General features: G+C 38.3%; 1 protein-coding gene across 4 annotated transcripts in view; it reads right to left on the bottom strand.

The window, feature by feature from the left end:
• Positions 1 to 6,252: 6,252 nt before the first annotated feature.
• Positions 6,253 to 25,834, bottom strand: part of CEP70 (centrosomal protein 70) — a 59,184-nt gene continuing 39,602 nt past the window's right edge. For 2 of the 4 annotated variants that reach the window (XM_053669515.1, XM_053669516.1), the window contains exons 11-17: positions 18,898 to 19,003; positions 15,672 to 15,842; positions 11,802 to 11,948; positions 11,455 to 11,623; positions 11,169 to 11,283; positions 10,130 to 10,209; positions 6,253 to 7,363 (exon numbers count right to left, since the gene is read on the bottom strand). In XM_053669515.1, the coding sequence (XP_053525490.1) occupies positions 7,302 to 7,363; positions 10,130 to 10,209; positions 11,169 to 11,283; positions 11,455 to 11,623; positions 11,802 to 11,948; positions 15,672 to 15,842; positions 18,898 to 19,003 (850 nt within the window). In that variant the 3' untranslated portion in view covers positions 6,253 to 7,301. The remainder of the gene's footprint in view (positions 7,364 to 10,129; positions 10,210 to 11,168; positions 11,284 to 11,454; positions 11,624 to 11,801; positions 11,949 to 15,671; positions 15,843 to 18,897; positions 19,004 to 25,834) is intronic. The other 2 variants (XM_037139421.2, XM_053669514.1) reach the window with 1 other exon arrangement.

Here is a 25,834-nt window from a genome sequence, read left to right as displayed (position 1 = left end):
AATGGAGTAGACCAGAAGAAACAAACAACTAAACAGAAAAGAATGAAGAAACAAGAATTCGAGAAAATGAGGAGAGGCTTAGGAACCTCCAGGACATCTTAAACGTTCCAACATCCAAACTACAGGGGTACCAGAAGGGGAAGAGGAAGAGCAACAAGTGGAAAATTTATTTGAACAAATAATAAAGGAGAACTTCCCTAATCTGGCAAAGGAAATACACTTCCAGGAAGTCTAGGAAGCTCAGAGAGTCCCAAAGAAGTTGGACCCAAGGAGGAACACACCAAGGCACATCATAATTACATTAGCCGAGATTAAAATGAAGAAGAGACACCTAGAAGCAGCAAGAGATAAGGGGACAGTCACCTACAAAGGACTTCCCATCAGACTGTCAGTGGATTTCTCAAAAGACACCTTACAGGCAAGAAGGAGCTGGAAAGAAGTATTCCAAGTCATGAAATCCAAAGACCTACATCCAAGATTGCTCTATCCAGCAAAGCTTTCATTTAGAATGGAAGGGCAGATAAAGTGCTTCTCAGATAAGGTCAAGTTCAAGGAGTTCGTCATCACCAATCACTTATTATATGAAATGTTAAAGGGACTTATCTAAAAAAAAAAGATAAAAAATACAAACAGTGAAAGGACAACAAACACAGTTATTAACAACCACACCTAAAACAAAAGCAAACTAAGAGGACAGCTAGATCAGGAGTGGAACCATAGAAATGAAGATCACATGGAGGGCTAGCAACAGGGGAGTGGGAGAAGGAGAAGAGGAGGGGGCAAAGGTACAGAGAATAAGTAGCATAGATGGTAGATAGAAAATAGACAGGGGGAGAGTAACAATAGTATGGGAAATGTAGAAGCCAAAGTACTTAAATGTATGACAGATGGACATGAACTAAGGGGAGGAAATGTGGGTGGAAGAGGGTGTGCAGGGAGGAGAGGAATAAAGAAGGGAAAATGGGACAACTGTAATCGCATAATCAATAAAATATATTTTAAAAATAAAACCTAAACTCTTAAAGTGCACAGAATTAAAATATATAATTATACGCTGTTTACGAGAGGTTAACTTCAAATACAAGTACTGGAAAATGAAAGGATAAAATACACACACACACACACCACAAAGGACAACTTAGCTTTCTGTTCACAGTAACGGCAGGAAACACCATACTGAGTGGTAAAGCGGTAAAAGATTTCCTTTTGATGTTGGGGACAAGAAAGGGCTGCGTCCCATCACCCCTTCTACTCAGCGCTGTATTTGAAGCCTGTGCAGTAAGGCAAGAAAAAACAAGTACATCTGACCAAAACTGTTGTTACATGCAAATGATATATAATCATGAGCATAAAAATCCAAAATAACTTAAAGATGAATTGCTAGAATTAATCAAAGTTTTTAGCAAGGTTGCTGGATATAAATTAAATATTTTTAAAAAGCAATTGTAGTTCTCTGTCCTTGCAACAGTGAGAAAATGAAATTTTAAAAAGATAACTTATAAATGAATAAAAGATCAAATACTATGAACATATCCAACAATTAAAAAACTTTAAGAAATGTTAAAATAAACCTAACCAAATGGAGAACTATGCTACATTTGTGGTTGGAAGACCCAACACTGTAGATGCCGATTTTCCCCACTAAACCCTATGTCTGATGCAAGTCCAATAAAAATCCCAGTAGGTGCGTTTGTGTGTGCATGTGACTTGATAAGCAGATTCGATGTACATGAAAACACAAAGGCTGAGAAGCCTTCGACTGGATACCAAGGTTTATTTTAAAGTGCAATAACAAGGCAGTGCGGTGCTAGTGCAGGGAGAGAGCTGGATCGAAAGAACAGAGGAGAGAGAACATCCACACACGCATGCTCAGTTTATAACAGAGGTTGCACTGTGAGCAGAGGGGAAATGATGGATTTTTTAAAATAAATGGTGCTGAGACAACCGGGTATCCACGAGGGAAAATATAAAAGGGTCCTTTTCATACCACATTCAAAAGTTAACAACTCCAAGTATATTAGGCTAAATGTGAAAGGCAAAACTATATAGCTATAAGATAACACAGTAAAACAATATTACAACTTGTGACTAGGGAAAGATTTCGTAAGACACAAAGAGCACTAACTCACTATAAAGGAAAAGACCATACATCACTACATTAAAATTAGATTCTCAAGATCATAAAAAGAAACTATAGCAGCCCTGGCAGGTGTGGCTCAGTGGACTGAGTGCCAGCCTGGGAACCTAAAGGTCGCTGGTTCTATTCCTGGTCAAGGCACATGCCTGGGTTTCGGGCCAGCTACCCAGTGGGGGGCGTTCGAGAGGCAACTGATTGACGTTTCTATCACACATTGATATTAATCTCCCTCCTTCTCCCTCCCTTCCCCCTCTCTAAAAGTAAATGATTTAAAATAAAAAAAGAAACTATAGGAAAATGGAAAGAAGATATAAAATTGAAGAAGACATTAGCAACGCACGTAACTGTCAAACGGTAGTACCTGTCTAGAACCATATAACTCTTACAAATCAATAGAAAAATGTCATAGAAGCACTTCAAAAAACAAACACAAATTGCTAATAAATGAAGAAAAGATGATTAACTTTATTAGTAACAAGGGAAATAAACATTAAAACCACAATATCTCCATACACTACTCCAGAAAAAAATGAAAACACTGACTTACTAGGTATTGGTCAGGATGTGGAAAAAGCAGGAACTCTCATACAGGTGGTGAGAGTACAAACTGGTGCAGCCACTCAGGAAACTAGTTCGGCATTTCCTTCTAAAGCTGCAGATACACACACACTCCCTATTAAAAGTCACTACACTGTGTAACCCCAGAGGCTCCATGCAAATTGTAACCTATGGAAATGGTGCACTTCCATAAACGCAGTACACAGCCTCCGTGGCTACATACAGAAGTGTTTTCCCCTAGGGTCCAGCAAGTTTACCCCTTAGATATTGATTCTAGAAACTCGCACACAAGTTACAAGGATCCACGTACAATGTTAAGAATGTTCACAGCAGCAGTTCCTAACAGCCAAGAACTAGAAACAACCCAAGTATCAATCTCCAGTAGAACAACGGACTATAGACTACTCATGGAGGATACCAGAGAGCAGTGAAAATAGATGACCTACACCTACACACAACACAGACGTACACACAAATATAATAGTGGCCAAAAGAAGAAACACTGAAAATATATATAATATGATGGCATTTTTATAAAGTTCAAACCAGGCAAAATTTAACCACGTTGGTTCAGGCATACACACAAAAGTAGCAAAACAATTTTAAAAAAACAAGGAAGTGATGAACATGAGTTGGTTAATGGTTTCCTCTTATGGTGGGTAGGGGAGGCCTTTGGAGTGATAGTGAGGTTCTATTTCTTAGTTGTTGCATGAGTGTTCACTTTAAATTCATTTATTACAGTAGACATCTATGGCTTTTACCATTTTTAGCATATATTTTTTACAGTACAATAAATAAAAGACTAGTGAAATAAATGAAAAAGATAAAATATCCAGCTACTACTAATGACAGGAAGGACAACATAGCATTCAAGGCAAAAAGCATGAGCAGCAAAAATAATCAAGAGGATATTATCACCTATGAATTTATAAGTACTTATAAAATAGGCTCAAAATATATAAAACACAATGTGACAAATCCACAGATTTCAGTATCGCCCATAAACTAATCAAGCAAACAAAAATACTGATAGAAATAAAGTAGCTTTAAACAACACAATAGATATATATAATAAATAGTAGAAATGAGATTTTTTACTGTAAGTGGAATCAACAAAGCAAATGAGCAAAATAGAACCAGAGACTAGGAAACAACAAGTGATGAGGCGGGGAGGTGCGGAAGGGGCAAACATGGGAACACGAGTAGAGGACTCAGGGGCAGACAATGTGGGGGACTGACTGTGGGGGGATGGGGCAGGGGTGAGCAATGGGGAAAAGGGCGGGACCACTGTAAGTGAACAATAAATTAAAAAAAATTAATTTTTAAGAGCACATGTGAAATAGTATATGTCACATAGAAAGTCTCCAAATTTCAAAGACTGAATACTCTAAAGACCATGTTCTCTGACTGCAATGCAATAAAATTAGAAAAAATAAATATAAGACGACGACCTAAGAGAACCTACATATTTTCTTCTAAACTTCCATTTTTAACCAGGATGGAACTGATAGAAACCAAATTTACCCTTCTGCCCATAACAATCAAAGCAAAACACCAAAGAGATAAAATACATGAAAACAACAGTTTTCAAGACACTAGACATCACATGTACGTCTGCGCAAAGACCTGAACATGAATGTTCATAAAAGTTTTATTTGTAGCAGTTGCCAAAAACTAGAAATAACCCACACTTCCAACAACAGGTGAATAGGTAAACAAACTGTGGTATATTGCTACAATGGAGTACTACACAGCAATAAAAAGGAATGAGCTGTTAATAAATGCAATGACATGTAAGAATCTCAAAATAATTATGCTGACAGGGCAGATGAGAAGGAGAATGCATTGTATGACTGTGTTATATAAAATCCTATCAAATGCAAACTAGTCAACAATGATGAAGGCAGATCATTTGTTGCCTGGGGATGGGAAGAGAGGAGAGGTCAAAGAGATAACTTTTGGAGTGACGGATAGGTTTATTATTTTGATTTTGGTGATGGTTTCGTAGGTGTATGAGAGGGGACCCTCCCAAATAAACACAATTATCTTCTGGAGGGCAGCACCTTTGCAGTACAGGCTTCCCACACTAGGTGAGTGCTGTAAGAACCCATCTGTATCAGTGTACCAGCTAGCGCTGTTGTGGGAGGCTGTGTTCAGCTTCTATGAATTCTTTTGGAGACTCAACACATTTGCCCATTTCATGATGAGTGATTTACAAGCGCACCTGCCCACAAAGCCCTGAGTGTTCAGCAGTTTTGGACCAAAAACAGCATGACCCCCATGCCTCACCCTCCCTATTCACCTGAGCTTGCCCCAAGCAGCTGGTTTTTGTTTCCCTGGATGAAAAAGTCCTCAAAAGGAAATGTTTTGCTGATGTGGAAGAGGTGAAACCAAAAACAGCAGAAGCACTAAAAGGCTTCAAAACTGATGAGTTCAAAGACTGTTTTGAGCAGTGGAAAAAACATCTTGATAGGCATGTTGTATCAAATGGAGAATACTTTGAAGGTGACTGAAGTCTGAAAATGTAAAAATAAATACAAACGTTTTATAAATTAATTCCAGAGATTGTTTTGGGTCCTCCCTCATATATGTATATCAGAACTTAACTATATACTTTCTGTATGTACAGTTTATATATCAGCTGCACACCAAAAAACTAAGAAAATCAGGAGCTAAATAATATTTGCAGTATGTATATTTTAAACAATTAAAACTGGGTTAAAGTAGACCTGATAAAGAGGGCTTAATAGTCTTACTACTGACACCGTCCCTCTTGGTGGGGGGCTGCCTCCAAACACGCCTAGGCCTCTGAGGAAGAGTCTACAAAACATCGGTTCTAAACTAAGAGTTAGCCACAGGCTCTTAAACTAGCTGACAAAATTTAGATTAACATAGTTTTTTAAAAGATTTTATTTATTTACTTTCAGAGAGGGGAAAGGAGGGAGAAAGGGAGAGAGGCATTGGTGTGTGGTCGATTCTAGTGTCCTCCACTGGGCACCGGGTCCACAGCCCAGGCACGTGCCCAGACCAGCCACCCTGTGGTTCGCAACCTGGCACTTAATCCACTGAGCCACAACAGCCAGGACAGAAAAACACAATTTTTACATTACATCTCTTCCTTTCAAATATTGTTAAGTTTCCAAAATGTCTCAGCAACTACTTGGAGTAATCTAATGAACTCAGAATATTTATATTACTGAATACCCAAATATTTTTTTCTATCCAACCCATGTCTATCCATGTCTTTTCTATCCAAAGACATGGGTTCTTTCACAAATTATGGGCCAGTGTTTGGAAATGTACTTGCAGAAAAACAAAATGAATAGTTTTAAATCCAGAAAGAACTTTATGTCTAACCCCTAAGGTCAAAAACCAAAGATCTGGATGCCTATCTATTGACATTTATTCTATTTTACCTTGCTGTTTCCTGGAAATTCTTTAGAATATTCTACACAACAACAAACAAGAATAACTGAGACCTGGCTGGTGTGGCTCAGTGGATTGAGCACTGGCCTGTGAACCAAAGGGTCGCCGGTTTGATTCCCAGTCAGGGCACATACCTGGATTGCAGGCCAGGTCCCCAACAAGGGGCACATGAGAGGCAATCGCACACTGATGTTTCTCGTTCTCTCTTTTTCCCTCCCTCCCCTTCTATAAAATAAATAAACAAAATCTAAAAAAAAAGAATAACTGAGAAGTCTTCCTAGGTCTACTACTTATAAAAATGAAGGGGCGGGTGCCAGGGCTGTGGTGGTGGGGAAGCAGCAGTGACTCAGAGTGGCTGGTACTCAGAGATGTGAGGAGGAACACTACCCGACCTTTAAGAAAATCAGACTTGACTACTGAGAATAGAGAATAGGTAGATGGCAGCAAGGGTGAACCCACTGCCCAAGGAAGGCTCAGCCTAGGAAGAGAACATGACTCACACTTGTAAGACAAGTAAGTCACTGAGGACACTTGTATTTGAAAATCCTTCACAGAAATTTTATTTAAGATCTCATGCCCTTATAAAAAGTACATCATATCAAGACTGCAAACAAAGACACTTTTTAATGAGACTTTTATCTACTCATCTACATTACCTGGTAATTCATTTCCTACTCTAACACATTTCCTCCTTCTCCCTCCTGCTTTGACAGGACAGGTGCCGTGAGGGATATCCTAACAGAATGTGCCACTTCCTTACCAGGAAAGCAGTAACTTCCTACTGGCTGGCCTGAAGACAGTCACTGGTATTCCTTGTTCCCACAACAAGAAAGGTACTAAACCCTGAACTTAAATGTGGCCTTTGTATTACACTCAATCTCTCCTTGAGTTTGTCGTTTACTCATTAATTATACTTTAAAACAATCTTAAATTTTGAGCAGTCACGAACTGCTTAAGAAATATAATTAAAGGATCTAAAGTTACTTACTAATCTAACTTAATAACTGTTTCCTACATAAGAATCTCAAAGTTAGTAAAAATTATGAGTGGGAGGTCCAATACTAAGAAGGGGGTGAATTCTGTAAACACGTTTTATAACCCTTGTCTCAAAAGTAAGATCAATCCTACAAAATGCTTAGAATGTTAAGAATGCAATTTACACAGTAAAAATGATTTGTTTTCAGTATGAAAGTACTTTTAATTTCTTTACTGCAGGTACAATGGCATCCACGTCATCAATTTCTGTAATAAAAAAAGAACAAGAATAAGAAAAGAGTAGCTTTATCTAGTGACAGGATCAGATGAAGTGAGAATCGCTAGGCAAAGGCAAACCTTAAACCAAAGGCGCACTGTGCTTTCAAGCACATGAAACTTTTCTCCAGTAGCGTGATAGGAGTATCACTAATTCACGGGGCATCTTGTTTGTAAAAGCCATCACATGCCTACAAGCATTCACTGACTCTGATATTAATGTCATTAACAGTATGCTCTTATTAACAAATCCTACTGGCTACATTTATAATATCATATTATTACCTCTTTAAATCTGCATCGTTATGTGGGTGACCCTATATGGCAAGATCCCAGGTAGAGGCTGTCTCGTTTCTGCGCTCCTGAAGATTTCTTTGTAATGAACACAGTCCTATACTTAATTCTGTTGGAAGGACTTCTCATTAATATCTATCTAGTAGAAGGTGTGAAGTTTCCCAAAGTACAAATCTCAGACGCAACATATTATAGAGCTTTGCCTGCTCCAGCTCACCAGATAAACCAGTTTTTCTCTGCTAGGTTCTTTCTGAATCTGATTTTTTCTTCCTAGGACTATCTCTTCCCCATCAGCCTGTGAGAAGTCTGTTTGAAAGCTCCTGGCTACTGAGGAAGCAAGGTCCCTTCTCTCATATTCTACATTCCAGCCCTACTTAAGGTAAGCCCCAGGGGCAAGTTCTCTAGAGTCTCACCACTTTTTCTAGATTATTCTGCCAGGCCACTGTTTGTAAACTCACTTCCTTCACATGAAACATGCTTCCTTGCACCCTGGCCAGGTAGCTCAACTGGTTAGCGCGTCATCCCAATGCACCAAGGGTGTGGGTTCAATCCCCAGCCAGGGCGCATACAAGAATCAACCAATGAATGCATAAATAAGTGGAACAACAAATCTCAATTTCTCTGTCTCTCTGCCTCCCTCCCTCCTTTCCTCCTCCCGCCTCTCTCAAATCAATAATTTTTTAAAAAATGAATGAATGAATGAATGAATGAATAAATAAATAAATAAATAACAAGCTTCCTTGGAATCCACCTCTCCCCCTCGATGTTCAGTTGGATTTGGTTGTTCTTCCTTTTGCCTAAACACATGACCCATGTTGCTTAAGCTCCTGATTTCAGTCAGAATACTTATTTGGATCTAATTATAAAGCATCACGATAAAAGAAAGGAAAAAACCTAAGCGAGCCTACAACAGAGAATTTGGTTCACATATTACATCACAATAAGGTTTCAAGATCAGGCTATTCCCTGATCCCACTGTGAAATCACACCTGTTTTCTCACTCAGTGAGAAATCCACATTATAAATGAACCTCACAGAGAAGAATCCTGGCTGATAGGAGAATTTTCTCAGCTTATTATATAAGAGAAAAAGTCCTTCTCCATAGCTGGTATTCAGTACACAACTCTGTAGTTCTAGATGCTTACTATGATACTCAGTAATAAAAAAAATAGTCATGTTTCCCAAAACAGATTTAACTTTCCCAATGTTTTAATATTTAACTCCATAATTTCAACTGTGACTAAAATGCAGAGCTCATCTGCAGACAGGAAGACTTGGCTTCTTGAAGCAAATAATCCTAAATGAACCATGCTGGTAACACCTGAGAGGGAGTTTCTGTAGAAGGATTCTGAAATAAGTGTTATCAGCACACCAATGAAAATATTTACTAAGAATGAGAACTTCACTATTTAAGTTAATTGCTACCCCAAAGCAAGTAAAATCGTGTTCTTCTATGAGACAAGGCTCTTCAAGACACAAGGCAACACATTTCTACCATTTCATGTCTCATCTTAAGTTTAACTTTCGAATTACAATTTTCCTTTGCAAACACACGAGCATGCCTAAAGCACATTCACGCACAGCTCCCTGCTTCCAGTTCATATAAAGTTGGCCCTAAAATGTCCTTTTTTGTTTACTAGGCTGTAGATGCCAATTGGATACTTCTTTCAGTTATTTATCGTCTTCGTATCAAATTTTAATTTACTCATTCCCTTACCTTTTCCTAAACCTCATTTCCTTCTAATTTGATTTCCAATGCCAAAGAGCCATTGCTAAAAAAACTAACAAACGCCAAATCTTTCAAATGAACTATATAAAAATAAAGAATTAGTGAATAAATCACTTTAAACTTTAACAAGCATTCTTAAAATAAATTATTTCTATAGCCATATATAATCACACAAAATAAGAGCTTTAGGTCTCTATCTTGCCTATAATTCCCAAGCAAGTTCCCCTCAATATGACCAAGAACATAAATGTATCTCTCCCCTTCTAGAAATTTATAAATTTATTTTTCCTTCTAGACATCTTCAGTTCCTATCACCAGAGTAAAAACAATTTGTATATTTGAGTAACACAGTAGCTAGGTCCTATTTTTAAAAAGGAGGAGGAAGAGAAAGAGAAAAAACACCTTACAAGACCATAAATTCTACTAAGATTTTTCGTTATGTAGTGACAGAGTCAGGGCCTGGCCAGACTAATCGCCATTTCTCCTCATAAGGTCCCAGCACAAAGGCAGCCCCTTGCTCCTTAAAGGACATGTGCTTCTCTGTTCTGTAGACTAATCCCAACCATCTCCAACTGCACGTTAGGAGTGTGTTTCTACAACTATGAATGGTTTCCAAACACTTTCTACCAAATGTTCTAAGTAAAAACACAAATCTAAGAACTAATGAAAAGTCTTCCCTCCAACCCACTGTCACCTTAGAACTTGAAATTTAAACCCATCAACAAAAATCTTACCTAAGATCTCAAGGAGATCATTAGTGAATGCCTGAAATGCTGGAAAAAATTCCTCATGTTCTTCCAATTTGATGATAATGCTTTAAAAAAATGCAGTTTACATTGAATTTCCAACTTAAATTTCTTGCAGCTGACTGAATATAGAACATTTTCAAAAGAGAAATTTTCCTGCTAATTTAAATATAAATTAATCATAATTTACAGCAATTCCCCCCCTTTGAGCTCTTTGTTCATCAAATATCACTTTTCTAAAAAAAAATCTAATATCAGTGTAAATTTATATAAATTTATATAAAGGTTTCCTAACATGGGAAACTTTCTATTTAGCTCAAGGATCCTTTAATATGTTTTTATAACATATTAAAGATCACTGACTTTTATATCCACTATTCCATTAAAGAGTAAGTATCAGTAGTCAGTAAAACTGTGGGGAGGGGAAAATGGCCAGTGGTGATAGAAATGTTTCTTTTAAAAGCATCAAGTATCAGAAAATCCAAGGGTCAGATTAGGTAAGGGTTCCTAGAGAACATGCAGAACATACAGAATAGTTCTAATATGTTTCCCTGCCCATATGTTGCAGTATAAAATTTGTGTATAGAGGTTGGGGTGGGGAGGAAAAGTTATACATTAGAAATGCTTAGTTTGAAAGAAAATCCTTAACATTTTATGTTCTTATCAAATATGGTAGTGTACTAAAAATAGAACCTGCTTATATATTCTAAACTCACATGAAGTTGCTAACAAGGTTTGAGTTTCTCCACATACAATTTCCCTGGGAATAGAATTATGGCAATAATGCTGGATTATGTAAACTTATCACCTTATGTAAACTTATAGGCCCTACAATCTACTTTTATCTTTAAATTACTTGGCATTCCCTCCATCCCTAAGGTGTGACTTTTAAGTTATTTAAAAGATGCTATTTAAGTTACTTAAAAAATGAACAGGAACGGTAAGTAACTTATGAAGTTGTGAAAGTTTTAATTTCACCACTCCAAGCATTCTGGATGGTATTTTGTAAGCTATTTAAAATAAATACCTTTGAAGGTCTTCAGGTCCCAATACCTGCATAACCTGTTCATTCACATCCTCATTAATCAGCCTACACAACTTTCCAACTGTGCTCACTAGCACACACAAGGAAGACGAACTATCTGCAAAACAGATATAAAGAATATTGTAAAAGAGAATTCTCAAAGTCATTAAATCAAATACTTTATGTTGACTTATCCTCAATTTTTTACTTGAAAGAATTTTATCTACTTTCTGCTGATTTATTAGGAATAATTCTTAAAGGAGGGCCCAAAATGAAAAAAGGTCATCACCTAATTCTAAGAGTTCCTGGAGGTTTCTCACGGCATTGTTCACTTCTCCAAGTCTAGTATAAACTTCATTCATTCGGGGATAGACTCCATTTAAAGAAGGAACATCAAATAATTTTTGGAAGTGAGAAACAATAGCTTGGAAAGTTTGAAAGTTTGGCAAATTGCTGTCCTGTCCAAAAAAGAGAAAGAAGGATACTTAGTACCTTATAATAATCCCAAATCTTTAATTAAAACTTTTAAAAGAGAAATAGAACTCTAGTAGAACAAATATTAATATCTATATTGTTATCAGTTTTAAGTTAATATTATATTAAAATGTAAACCTTTACATATGTATTAAGCATTACCTTTTCCTTATTTTCAACTTCTTCCAACATGGTATCTACTATGAACAGCAGATCTTCAACTCTGATACCTTCATTTTCATCCTGCTTCTTTAAATTATGCCAAGGCACCAACTCTGCAGATAGTATTTTCAAGGACTTATACAGATCCTTTATAACAAAAGAAATGCCACATTGTTGATTTTAAAATAGTTTCATAATAATGCTAATAAAACTAGCATAATAAATGCTAATTATGTTTCACTATCTTTAAAAAATCAGGATTTATGTTGGGGTTTAATAAATCCATTAACCAATTCCAGCATTTTTGAAAATACCATTACCAGTTTAGAAGAAATCTGTTAAATTAGTGTTCTCCAGGTAAAATATAAGCCTTACATTAAAACAATCCATATTAATTGTCTTGAATCTGGATGTTTTAAGTAATTATGTTATATTACCATATGTTATTTAAGTAATTGCCTGAATTACTGATGGATAAAATATAAGCTTGTTCTTTATATTTTGGCCTTAAATGTTTTATAACACTTATTAAGATGTAATTCACACAGCATAAAATTCACCCTCTTTAGTGTACAAATCAGCAGTTTTAATAGATTCACAGTGATGTGCAACCATCTCTGTTACCTAATCCCAGAACATGGTCATCTACACAAAAACAAGCCTGCACCTCCTTGAAGCCACTGCCCGTTCTCCCCTGGCCCTAGCCCCTGGGTAACTGCTAATACTTCGTTTCTATGGAGGCATTTCATGCAAAATGGAATCATACGATAAGTGGCCTGCTGCAACTGGCTTCTTTCACTTATGATAACACTTCCCAGATTCATCTATATTATAACATTTATCTCCTGGAAGGTTTTAATCTCAAAGGATTCCTAAATTAATTCTACTTATTCTTCATGATGGCCTACATAGCTTTCCTGACCTAGACACGTTGCCCTAATCAATTTTAAACTGTGCACCAGAGGCAATGCTGCTGCAAGTTTAACCCTAAGACTGGTGAACCAATACGTATTTCCTGAACATCTGTATGTGCGGGGCATAGTGCTTGGCCCTTGAGAACAGTACTGCCCAAAGGAGATGTAATGTGAGTCCCAGTGATTTTAAATGATCTAGTAGCTGCACTTAAAAAAGTAAAAAGGAGGTAACATTGACAATATATTTTATCAATATATAAAAAATTTACAGAATATATAAAAATTTTTATTATTTACTATTTAATTATTTTTCCATACTAAGTCTTCTAAATCTTGTTTTATACTTATAGCGCAATTCAGTTGGAACAGCCACATTTAAGTGACCAAAGCTACCTGTGACGGTGGTTACTTGTGTGAGGCAGTGTAATCCCGGAATACAGGAAGAAGTATATAAGAAACTCTTTTTCCAGCTTCTTTTAGCCTTCCACTTACTTTCAATTAATTAATTAATTAATTTCCAATTAATTAATGCTCGGATCTCATATGTGGTATCTTTAAGCTTTCCTTTGACAAGAAGGTAATTACCTATTTTGGCAACACGTTCAGTGTCAAATAAATGTTTTAAACATCAAATGCCACCAGAATTTGGAGAAAAGCCAGCAAATTGCAGCGTAATGATACTTTCATTAACCAGTGCTCCATCAATAAGGTGTGATCATGAACAAATGGTCTATGGTAAAACCACACCAAATATAAGTTTTTGCTTGAGAATAAAAGTATTAACAAGAAAAAAAAGACATTCTGGTGTACTTAGCAGTGCAGAATCGTTGCAGCACAGTCCATCAAGTTAGCCCTAAGAATCTAAAAGAGTCCCTAGGCTCTCCACACTGCTCAGCTGTGGGGATGCAGAAGCAGTCAAGGTCCTGCCCGACTTTGGATGGCTGGCCTCAAGCACTGGAGAGCAGGAAAGCCACAGCACAGCACAGTGGACTGGGCTAGGAAAGCTACAGAGCCTGGAAAGGTGGGTGGGAAAGATGGAAGGAAGGAGGCAGATAGCTAGCTAGCTTCATGCTTTTTCCATCCTTATCTTTTATGCCAAATCAACCTGAGAAGAAAACTAATCTGGGAAAACAGCTGTCCCAGACTTACAGGCTGCTACAGGATGGAAAACCTTACATATGAGGAGGCATCAAAGAACTTCATATAGTCTCTCAATTTGGACCCTGATTCTGCAGTATAAGGTACATATCTGAAGCACTGCCCAAAACCTACGAGTTACTTCAGTGGCAGAGTAACTAAACTCTTCCTGGGTGTCCCTCGGGATATTCTAATTATAAAGCTAACTCTCCTTGTCTTTTTCCAAAGTACGTAGCAGCAAAAACTCACCACCACTGTAAAGCTTTTCTTGGGGGCCCTTCCTCCTCCAGAACCTAGAGTACAAGTCATCTGCATCATTCACTTGGCACATCATGGCCCGTTTTCATTTCATTTCATTTCATTTCATTTCATTTCATTTCTTCCCATTGTATCTTGAATGGTTAAATTTTATTTCCTGTATTTTAGAATGCTTTTTCTCTCCAATCAATCTGAATCTTGTATTACCTTTTCTGCTATCTCCCACAATGCCTTGAACACAGTAAATAATCAATAACTATCCATTTATTTGATTCTTCCCTTTGTCTCCTTTCTCTTCTAGACTCTCCCTGGTCTTGAGAAGGCTGGGGCATGCTCTAGCCCATCTGCCCTGAGGAGAAAAGCAGAGTCAGCACCCCCCCTCCTACTGGAGGAACCCCTGACAAGCAATGATGGGAAAATGCCATGATTTACATAATTAAGCACTATTTCACCCTCTTCTGAATGAAAACTGGAGGAACTCAGGCCTGTAAGATAGGTGTATTAATCCAACACTGTCACTCAGTTAAAAAACTTTTATAGCTCTCGCCAAACCGTATTTGAAATGGGAAAGATAAATTAGGCTGAATATGAAGATTCTTTCATCAGTTAGAGGTGTGTTTTCACTTAAAATTTTTTTCTTTAAATTCAGTATCATCTCCATCTTGTTGCCTTGAAATGTGTTATTCTGCTTTATTCTTCTGACAAATATTAAGCACTCATTATATATCAGAGGTTCCTTGGAATATGTCAGAGAACAAAGACAAAACTCATGAGCTTACACATTCTTACACGTATATTCTGCATCATTTAACTTCATGTAGTAGGGCTTCTATTGACAAATACTGTTATTAAATCGTACCTTCATGAACAGAGGTATGCTACATATGTATTAGTTATTAAAACATCTAACATTTAAAGGGAACAGAAACTAAATACTACTGACTTTACCAATTCATCTTTCTGTGAGCTACTCAACAAAAACTGAAAAAACCTGAAGTTAATAAGAAATATGTAATAACTCTACACAGTGAATTTTCATCTTTCAAGGACAGACAGAATAGGTAACTGTATCGGCTGCTGTCTGACCACCATCTACTCCACAGTATAAACAGACATGGAGATAAGCTTTGAAAAAAATAATTTGAAATATGAAGAGGAAAAAAATCCCCAATTAAAATAGAATAAAGGACAAGACATTACATCTGAAGGGGAATAAGGGCCACGACAATCTGTAGGATGGGAATGCCAAAAGTGGGAGATGAAGGCGGGCCAGGGAAAGACCTAAAAGTGCAAAGTGGATCTACTGCAGATTTTCAACAAGGCACTGGTCCTAAAAATGTCTTGTTTGGTAGAACTTTATAGGAGGCAAAGCTAATAGTAATGATATCATATGGGTCATACTTAAAACAGGATGTGAGTACCAAGATTCACATGTAGATAAGCTGAATAAGCCTTTTCAGATTTACAGTTAAAACAAACAAAACAAATTAAGCCTAGTCCTATTAACAAAGTTCACCACTCTAACAGATTTTCACAGATTAAAGAATATTCAACCCCCTACCTTTAGGGAAGTCAGTTGATCTGCCCACATTTCTATTACAGGAACAAGATGCTCAAATCCACAATCTTGAATGAGATCTTTATTACAATGTTGGACTCCTCCTTTACTCTGTTTATAAATTATTACTGGAGCTCTTGGATTGTGAATAATTGAATTGATGCTATTCAGCACCTTAAAAAAAAGACTGTTTTTAGTTGAAATATTTACCATAGACCTATAAAAGTGACACATGTTAAAGTAGGGCTGGATATGTCAATGCAATGTCATTTTCAGAGTTAATTTTAGGCATTAAGATCTTTAATGAGACTAACACTTGTAATATTTGGGAAGTACAATAGTTTCGTTACCATGATTTAACATATGAGTTCTAATGAGAACCACAGACTTCGCAACAAAAACTAAACTGTTTTTTTTTAATGATTTAGACTTGAAAGTAGTTATGACCTATTATAATCCACATAGAGAAGAATAATCATCCAGATATCCCTAGCTCAAGTCCCACATTTTTCTATTTCTTTTTGTTTTTTAAAGATTTATTTATTTTTTAGAGAGAGGGGAAGGGAGGAAGAAAGAAAGGGAGAGAAACATCGAAGTGCGAGAGATATACATCATTGGTTGCCTCTTGCATGCCCCCAACTGGGGACCTGGCCTGCAACCTAGGCATGTGCCCTGACTGGGAATCAAACTTGCAATCTTTCAGTTTGCAGGCCTGCACTCAATCCACTGAGCCACAGCAGCCAGGGCACATTTCCCTATTTCTATCTCTTCATATTTAGGCCAATTAGGATGTTAAATGGGGCATTTCCTGTTGTTTCACAGCTTCAGCTGAAGTAGAGAGGAAAGACAATGAGTTATAAAATTCAACACATTCTGAAGAGAAATCCTGGAAACATCATGCAGGTCTTGCTAAGAGCTGATCAGTGATCCTGGAGCATGACCAGCCCATTTAAGAAAATGTCTGATTCACTGGACAGGATTCACCAAGATGAGAGTGTTTTAAAGTAAGGTATAAAACTAGTAAATGAAAAATGCTGTGCTATTTTTCTTTTCTCCCCATAAAAGCTACAGGTCTCTTGAGAATTTGACTTCTGATGCTTATCTACAAACAATTTTGTTATTTTAGTGCATTTCAATATTTCACTTGTACTATACTTAAACTCTATGACTACCATTTTAATGGAAAAAAAATTCCCTCCACTAAATTATCAATGAGAGCAAGAAGAACACAGTCCCTCTCCCCCTGCCTCAGACAAAAAGTAAGGAGGGCAATGGAACCCCTTCAAGAGACCAGGGAGCTGATGCTATCTGTGCTTCAGAAGTTCACAGGACAATCCTATTCCATGATCGAGGTGATAAACCAAGGGAAATTACATGTATGTCTAGCATATGTATCCAAACTTTATGATAGATGGCTTGCAAAAATTATTGCAATTATTTCTCTTTCTTGTATTTATTTTCCCCACTTTATAATGTGCCACTGCAGGTTCTCCCATCAAGAAGTGGGGTCTGTTTTCTGCTCCTTGAATCTGGACTGGTCTTGGGCCTTGCACTGGCTCACAGTAAAGGAATTAATGGTGTGCCAGCTCAGAGCCTAAGGCTCAAGGCACCTTGATTACTTCTGCTCTCTTCGAACTCTACTGCCACACGAGCACGCTCAGGGTAGATGGCGGATGATAAAAGACACGTGGCTCAGTCATCTCCAACACCCTGCGTCAATATCCACCCAAATCCCAGAGGCAGAGCTACTAGACCTACCTGTATCTGACAGCAGATGCATGCGGGAACCCAGCCAAGATCAAGAGAACAGTCCAGCTGTCCAAGCACAATATATTAAAGGGCTGAACTAAGTTTTAGGAGGGTTTGTTCCACAGCAACAAATAACTGATATATATGTAAAAATAAAGGCGGACTGGAACAAGGAGAAGAGGCAGAGACACCAGGAGCCTGCCCTTCTGCAGTGAAGCAGTAAAATATACCCCGTGGCAAAACGGACACTGCGGAGGAGCATTAACCTTTCCTTTCATGGAATAAAACCAACCATAGCTAAAGAACCCTAGGGGAGTATCACTTGAACAGGGGGAGGAAAGGTGTTCCTAAGAGGTCAGCTGGAATGCGCACTGCCCGGAGAGTGAATGACACATGGCCAAGTCCCTACGTTGGTGGGGAGGAAATAACTGTACGCACAAACTGTTTATCCAGAAGAATAAATGTGCTAACAATACAGCAAAGGAGAAATCGTAAAAGAACAATGACCAGATACTTAACGTAAAAGGTATCAAAACTACAAAGATTAAAAGGATGTGAAAATAGCGTACAAATGAAACAGACTAGAGTCTGGAAACGAATCTATGCACGTAAGGAAATATGGTATACAATAAGGGATTCATTTCAATGGTCTGTTGGAAACTGCAGACTCAGATGCCTAGAGAAGCCAGGTAAGAACATAAATGAGTGAAGCAAGGATGGGTGGGGACCACGGCCTACTGAAGGACATATGCCCCGGGGTGACAAGGTAAGGAATAATTCTGCTCTGATAATGGCTGCAAGGATTTGGCTGCCATATTCTCTTTTCAGGACGAGCTATCAACAAAGACAGCAAATATATACATAAAATCTCTTAATTTAGAAAAATATTAGTAATAAATTCAAAGTTTTTTTTAAAAACCTGTGTACATCCAATAAAATAAATATGCAGGCCCAGTTCAATCAATAAATGGCCAGGTTTAATTGCACATCTACTCAAAAAAGGTACATCTATCTATTCTATAAAATCAGTAAGGTGAGATCGCTGCATCACAACACGTAGAAAGTTAAATTTCAGATTAATATCTCAATAACAAATAAAACCATACAAGGACTTTAGAAAACAGATTTAGTTATATAGAATAATAATACCAACCATAGCAACAACAAAAACAATAACAGGGAAATGGCTTAAGGGAGGAGAGGAAAGTAGGGAAAAAGATAAAAATCTTTCCAAAATCTTACCAGCTTTTTACTACCCTGCTTTGAACAAGGCTAAAGTCTCTTTTAAGGGCTAAGACAAATTCTAAGTCAAGGTAACTACAATGTTTTTAGCCAAATAGGTACTCCATGGCAAGACAAGACAAGGCAAGTACACACAAATACAGGATGCAAGTATTCCTTACCAACCGATAATGTGTTACACTGCGACTGAAACCAAGGTTGACTACAAACACCAGTCTCTTTGCCAGCCATTCAATACCTGAAAGTATCTCTGGTCAATTAGGGCCTGCTGCGGGTTATCTTTGCTGGGTTCATCTTTTTTCTCTGTGTCCTCAGCCTTGTTTTGACTGATAAGATCCTGTAATCTGAAGGGGGAAAAATCAAGATAATACAAAATGCTTTCCTAGACACTGGATTAAGATAACAAACTGAGCCAGTGATCCAGCTACCCTCCCAAAAGCTCTCTGTCATTTTATATATGTCCATGCACATGCATGCATATGTGCATTTTTACAAATTTTAAGCCATACTATCACTGGAAAACAAGAAGATCCTCTCAATAGACGACAAATTAGAAGGAATTGCTGAAAACAAAAGGTATCACACTGAAGAAGAAAGTTCTAACCACTCCCCAACACTTGCAAAAAAAAAAAGAACAGGAAAGAACTACAGTGAAGGATGGAAGCAACTTCCTAGGGATCCAAGCTAGGAGGATACAGGTACGGGAAGCAAGAAGCAAGGGGCAGGGCAACAGGTTTAGGCACTGTAACAGCAAGAGCTAGAGCAAGGACCATCTGGAATGGTCCTTCCTTCCCCACATTCCAAAAACAAATAGTGATGCCTGGCCCAGTCAAGAGGGCGTGAAAACCCAAGAAACTACTGGACTTTCTGGGTAACTACTGGGAAGCGAGGGGAGAGTCTCTTTGCCCAGAAACCTAATTATGCATGCATATCCATCTAGTAACAAACCGTTGCCCTTCTCCAAGTATCTCTGAAGTTGGGCTGCAGTAGACATTCTTTCTACTACCCACCATACCTTTGAAAAAAGTGGTCTCTTATTAGACCCACTTTAAATTAACCATTTTACTGGTAACTTTGAGCATGCCTATTGGTTTCCTACAGAAACTTGACCCATCAAACTGATTCCATGACTCATTAATGAACTTGACCTGCTATGTGTAAAATAGAATAGCAATGTGCCATCATGTCATTTGCCTGCTAAAAAACAATCATTTGCTTCCCACTGCTTTGTGAATTAAATCTAATGTCCTTGGGTTACCATTTGAGTCTCTCCATGGTATCAGTCCTAACCCGGTATTCTCCTGACTCCTTTCTTTCCTCAATCTTACTACTACTGACCTACCATTATCTACTCCAGTCACATGTACTGCCTTGATCTTCACTCAGTTGCTCTTTTCTGCTCTATCGTGAGAATGTGACTAAAAAAAAAATTAACAAATGGAATAAGCTTTAGGTAAAAAATCAACCTCTTTCCTCTAGTAGACACAAATACCACATAATCCATTTTCCACTTGACTTCCCACCTATTTACCACATTAACATTTTGTATGTAGGGCTTTTGCTGCAAGGCAGTGCCAGAAGCACATTATCTAGAATACAAGAGACATAGAAAAGTCAGTATGCTCTCTAGTGGGAGTATAAGTAAATTGATAAATCTGAATTTAAATGTTAGTTAACCTTGCAGTCTTGCTCCTTGAACCTCTGGAATGTTTAAACTGGGCAAAATAACCTTTGGACCAGGCAAAGCTATTTCACACAACTGTATTTCACACAACTATTTGCAAAGCTAACAGGAAAGCAGACACTCTGGACTGAAAACTAAAGATGTTCTTTAGAATTAGCACTACCATGTTTAACTGAAGAATATCTTAGCTTATACGCACCTATAAAATTCCTTCCTTTACTTATTAACACCAACAGAAATTCCTACCTTCTATTCCATTATTCTCCTTCCTTTTCTCATAAAAACCCATTGCCATCAACCCCAATCTGAACACTATTTGGGTTTCTGCCAGAATCAGTGCTTCCTGAGGAGCTATTCCTTTGGATCTTAAACAAATGCTTGCTGCCCCTCACTCCGGCCTTCTATATTTTAGATTAACGCTTCTATTCACATAATTGTTCTCTTCCTTTTCTCATAAAAACCCCTTGCCTTTACCCTGTAATTGGGATACTATTTGGGCTTCTGTCTCAATCTGTTTTCAATTCTTTTTGATCCTAAATAAGTGCTGTTGCTTCTGATTTTGGCTTTTTAAACAAGTTCTTAGTTTATTATGAGATAATCTGCACAATCACCACAGATGAAGCACTGAAGAGTCTACCCTTTTTTTGCCAGCACCAACACTGGCCTTCACGGTCCGACTTTCAGCATTCTGTTCCTGCATTCCTTTCGCTGTTTTCTTTCTTGAGGTCTTATCCTTCTCATTTGGCCATGTCTGCTAAGTCTATATTTGGGTTCATTTTTCTCTATGTAATTCAAGGAATCATAAATCATGCCAAAGCCAGTTGTCTTGCCACCATCAATATGGGCTCTGAATCCAAATACAAAGATAATACCTAGTTTTTCTGGAGTTTCTGCCTTAGGTACTGTCGCCTTCCCAGGGTGAAGGACATCAGTGACCACTGTTTCTGTGCACGTCATCGACTTGCTGGTCCACAGAGTTATTGTGTCATTCGTGACGGTGGTGACCTGCAAGCGGCCAGACTGGAAAATCTTTTCTTTTTTTTAATTAACAGTGTTTGAGAAACCAATGTTCTAGCAGAACGGGCTGTACTCAGAAATATGCTAGGGTTGTTTTGTAGTTTCCAAGGCAGTGAGCAGGGCCTGAAGGCCATAAAAATCCCCTAAGATGGCTAAGGAACACTTTACATTTCTTTCTGGAGTCTAGGAAAACCAGAAAACTTCCCCTTCAACTTAAAATATGCTGTGTTACTTCCACAAGATAAGTTTCTATGTACAATTTAGAGCTTTTGTGTCTGCTGAAGACTTTCCGTGGTCTCATGTGACTCCCATTCTGATGAGGAACAAGTTACAAAGTGGAATGCCAGTTTTGTTTTAAAATCATGCTAATTTAGCCACAATGATACAAAACACATGTACCCACCCATGGGAGCCTCTCAAAGTTTTATGTTCCCTGAGTCCTTTTCCCTACATTCCTAGGATTTTAATTTTTTTCTTTTTCCCTAGAATTTCTTTAAATTAATAGGATGAAAAGAGGGGTGGTTCCCTTCAATCAAGCAGCTGCAACTCTGAAGGAAACGTTTCTCTAGGAGGGGCATCGAGCTCCAGGCCCAAACCCTGTGTTATCTTTGGGGCCCAAACCGTAGGCAACTATACAGGCTTTGCCTGGAAAGCCTCACAGGGTGAACTGCTCCTCCCCACACCAGACGGGTGCACAGCCCGTGCATCACATTCTCTGGGGGGAGTTGCTGTTAAGGACTCAGTCCCCCCAACCTCTTCCCTCCTTCCAGATTCCCAGCTGGCCATGCCCACATGCATGTCAGAATCCCCGGGTGCCTCCATTCTTAGGCCTTTTTAAGGGAGGCTTTGAGAGAGGCAGTTTTCGCTTCTCCTTAAGGGCGGTGGGGGTGGGGAGAAGCCTTAACTGAAACACTTTTCTCCAGTCTGACTCCATTTTTCCCCTCTTGGGCCTTCTCCTAGGCCCATGAAATAGTGTTTTGTGCCAGGCTCCTAAGGCAGTGAGATGCTCCCCCCATCTGTTCTACATGTCGCCGGCTGATCTTTGCCTGGTGCCAATCCCTGGGGAAAATGGAACTCTGAGGACCTGGCCTTTTTCTTTTTGGCTCCTTGCTTGTACTATTGCAGCAAGTGAGTGAAACCTTGATTGTTCATTTCAATTTGGCTTGTTGGCCTAACCTACCACCTTAATGCCTATCATCTGAACACCAGGGTGATGGGATTCTGACTTTGTTTCCTCCTAGCAAAATAAAAATACCATTGAAAAACTAAATGGAATTGTGCTTTGGTTATCTTGCACTGACAAACCTATTTGGTCACTTCTTTGATCACTTCTTAGCAACAGAATTTTTAAAAAGGATTTTATGCACTTATTTGTATTAGAGAGAGGGGAAGGAAGGGAGAGAGAGAGAGAGAAACATTGATGTGGGAGAGATACATCAATTGGTTGTCTCTTGCACACCCCCAACTGGGGACCCGACCCACAACCCAGGCATGTGCCCTGACTGGGACTCGAACTGGCAACTGTTCAGTTTGCAGGTCAGTATTCAATCTACTGAGCCACACCAGTCAGGGTGAACAAAAGAATCTTATGATTGACCTGTTTGTAATATTAACTCAAACAAGAGGAATCTGTGTTAATAGTCTCATATGCTATTGAATGTTGGTAACTACAAATCTAAAGAAAAAAATAGAATTTTCTCTAAGTCTAAAAAGGAAAGACTTCCCCCCTTTTCTTGTAGCATTTCCTTTGGAAAACCTATAGTTCTAATTAAGAAAAATGCTAATTTTTAAGACTCACATAAGCCCTGGCCAGATGGCTCAGCTGGTTTGAGTGTTGTCCTGTGCACAAAAAGGTTGTGGGTTCCCGACCAGGGCACATAGCTAGTTTGTGGGTTCAATCCCTGGTTGGGACGTGTATGGGAGGTAACCAATCGATGTTTCTCAGATCAATGTTTTCTCTCTCTAAAAATCAATAAAAAACATATCCTTGAGTGAGGATTTCTGATAAAAAGATTTATGTAAACTTCTTGCCAATTTTACATCCTCAGAAAGTCTGCCTTGAGAGCCTTGGAAACATCTCTTTGAACGTGGACATCAGGGAGGACGGTGCCTTGTCTCCCTGGCTCAGTGGAGGTAAGCCCAGGCTCCTGGTCCTCAACTGGAACTTCATGCTTAAGTCTAAGGATGCAAGAATTTTTTTCCCCTTTGGATAAAGACAATTCACCTGTATGTAAAGGACAGTACCAGTGTGGCTGTATACAAGGGTGAGATCTCTCTCTGTCTTCGTCTTCTCTTTAGCAGATTGCTTATAATACATATCAGTCTGATTGAATGTTTATTCAGTAAGGAAAGTGCTCCTTTTTTCCTATAGATGCGGAAAAGTATTCACTGATTGACAAGAGATTTTATTCTTAATTATTTCCCCAACATCTGATCTTTGAAAAATATTCTAACTCTGACACTTAAGAAAATAAAAACTTTAAATGTTTTACCTTAAAAGATTTTTTTCATTGGGTGTTTTGTTTGGTTCTGATTATTAGTGTCATGGTTAAGAATGTGAGCTTTGGAAAAAGAATGATTAAGTATGAATCTGATTTCTTTCAAAGTTCTTTCACATATCACCTATGTGACGTGGGCAAGTTATTTAACATTCCTAATTGTGTTTCCACATCGAGATACTACGAAAATTCCATACCTTAAAAAAAAATTAACAAATACTTTTTTAAATTCCAAATTTAAATTTCTAAAATCACAAACAATTTCTTCAAATTCAGCATAAAAATACAGCAGGGATTGGTTCAGAATCATAATTTTAAAGGCAATAGTATAAAATCAATCTAAAGACTAGACCTAAATGAACATCGCAAAATATATTTAATAAATTCTTATTTGTAGTAGTTATATTCTTAAAGTTAGCATAAACACTTAATTAGCAAGGACTAAACCACTGCTCCTAGGGGAGATACAGTGTCGGGTTCCTGCACGCACCCTAGTCATAGTTCCTCAACTGACCGATGTGCAACCTAGTTTCACGCGTGTTAACGTTTAAAGAAATGGCTAACAGCATGATAACTCACGCCTCAATGAAGTTTACCTAACACATGTCATGCTTCTGTGAGGCACATCACAGGGTTCTGGTGTGCAGGGACAGTAAACAGCACACTCCAACACTAGACTCGGAGACCGTCTTAGAGAAATCACCAACATAAAGTACAAAAATAAAAAAAGAGCGAGAGAGAGAAAGTGGCATTGTGATAACAAAAAGGATGCTAGTGGACAGTAGAAGAGGTGAAACAAGAAGAAAGTGCCTCATCTGGTTCAGCAGCTAGAAATGTATGTGGTGGGCATGTCCAAAAACGATTATGAAAGTACAGCAAATATTAATCTGGGGATTAAAAATAAAACTTAGCAGGTAGGCAAGTTCACAAATATGGAATCTGCAAATAATAAGCACTATGTTATCTCTGTATATAAAAGTGCAATAATGTGTGAGTGTATCTTCACTAATATACTTGCCTTGATGTCAATAAGATCCCTTTAAAAAGGATCAAAATATGCCAGTCCGGCCCCAGTCAGGTAGCTCAGTTTGTTAGTGTCATCCCAATACACCAAGGTTCCGGGTTCAATCCCCAGTCAGGGCACATGCAAGAATCAACCAATGAATGCATAAATAGTGGAACAACAAATCAATGTTTCTCTCTCTCTCCACCCTTTCCTTTCTCTCTCTAGAAAAATCAATTAAAAATATGCCACTTTGAAAACTCCCTGGCTGGGGTGGCTCAGTGGATTGAGTGCCAGCCTATGAACTGAAAGGTCGATTGAGTGCCAGCCTATGAACTGAAAGGTCGCTGGGCAGACTGACACAGCCACTGTGAAAGACAGTACGGAACTTCCTCGAAAAAATCAATTGCCTTTTGACCCAGCAATTCCAATGCTGGGAATATACCCTAAGAAGCTGGAAAACACTAATTCAAAGAACTTACGCACCCCAATGTTCGTAGCAGTGCTATTTACAATAGCCAAGTGCTGGAAACAGCCTAAGTGCCCATCAGTAGATGAGTGGATTAAAAAACTGGTACATTTACACAATGGAATACTACACAGCAAAAAGAAGGAAGTCCTACGTTTGCAACAGTCAAGTTGGAAGTGGAAATTATGCTAAGTGAAACAAGCCAGTTGGTGAAAGACAAATACCATATTATCTCGCTTTTAAGAGGAATCTAATAAACAAAATTAACTAACAAGCAAAAAAACGAGAGACAAGGAAACATGGAACAGCATGACAGCACCCAGAGGTGAAGGGGGAGGGAGGGATGTCTGAAGGAAGGAGAAGAGACCAGTCAAAGAACATGTATGACTGACCCGTGGACACAGACAACGGTGATGTGGGACTGAGTGTAGGAGTGCGGGGGAGCTGGGTGGAGAAGGGCTAAAGGGGAAATTAGGACAACTGTAATAGAATAAATGAGAATAA

The sequence above is a fragment of the Artibeus jamaicensis genome, unplaced genomic scaffold (genome assembly GCF_021234435.1).
Source record: "Artibeus jamaicensis isolate MK-2021 breed Jamaican fruit bat unplaced genomic scaffold, CSHL_Jam_final contig_519, whole genome shotgun sequence".
Lineage (NCBI taxonomy): Eukaryota > Metazoa > Chordata > Mammalia > Chiroptera > Phyllostomidae > Artibeus > Artibeus jamaicensis.
Note: the sequence above shows the minus strand (reverse complement) of the source record. Positions and strands in the feature narration are given on the sequence as shown.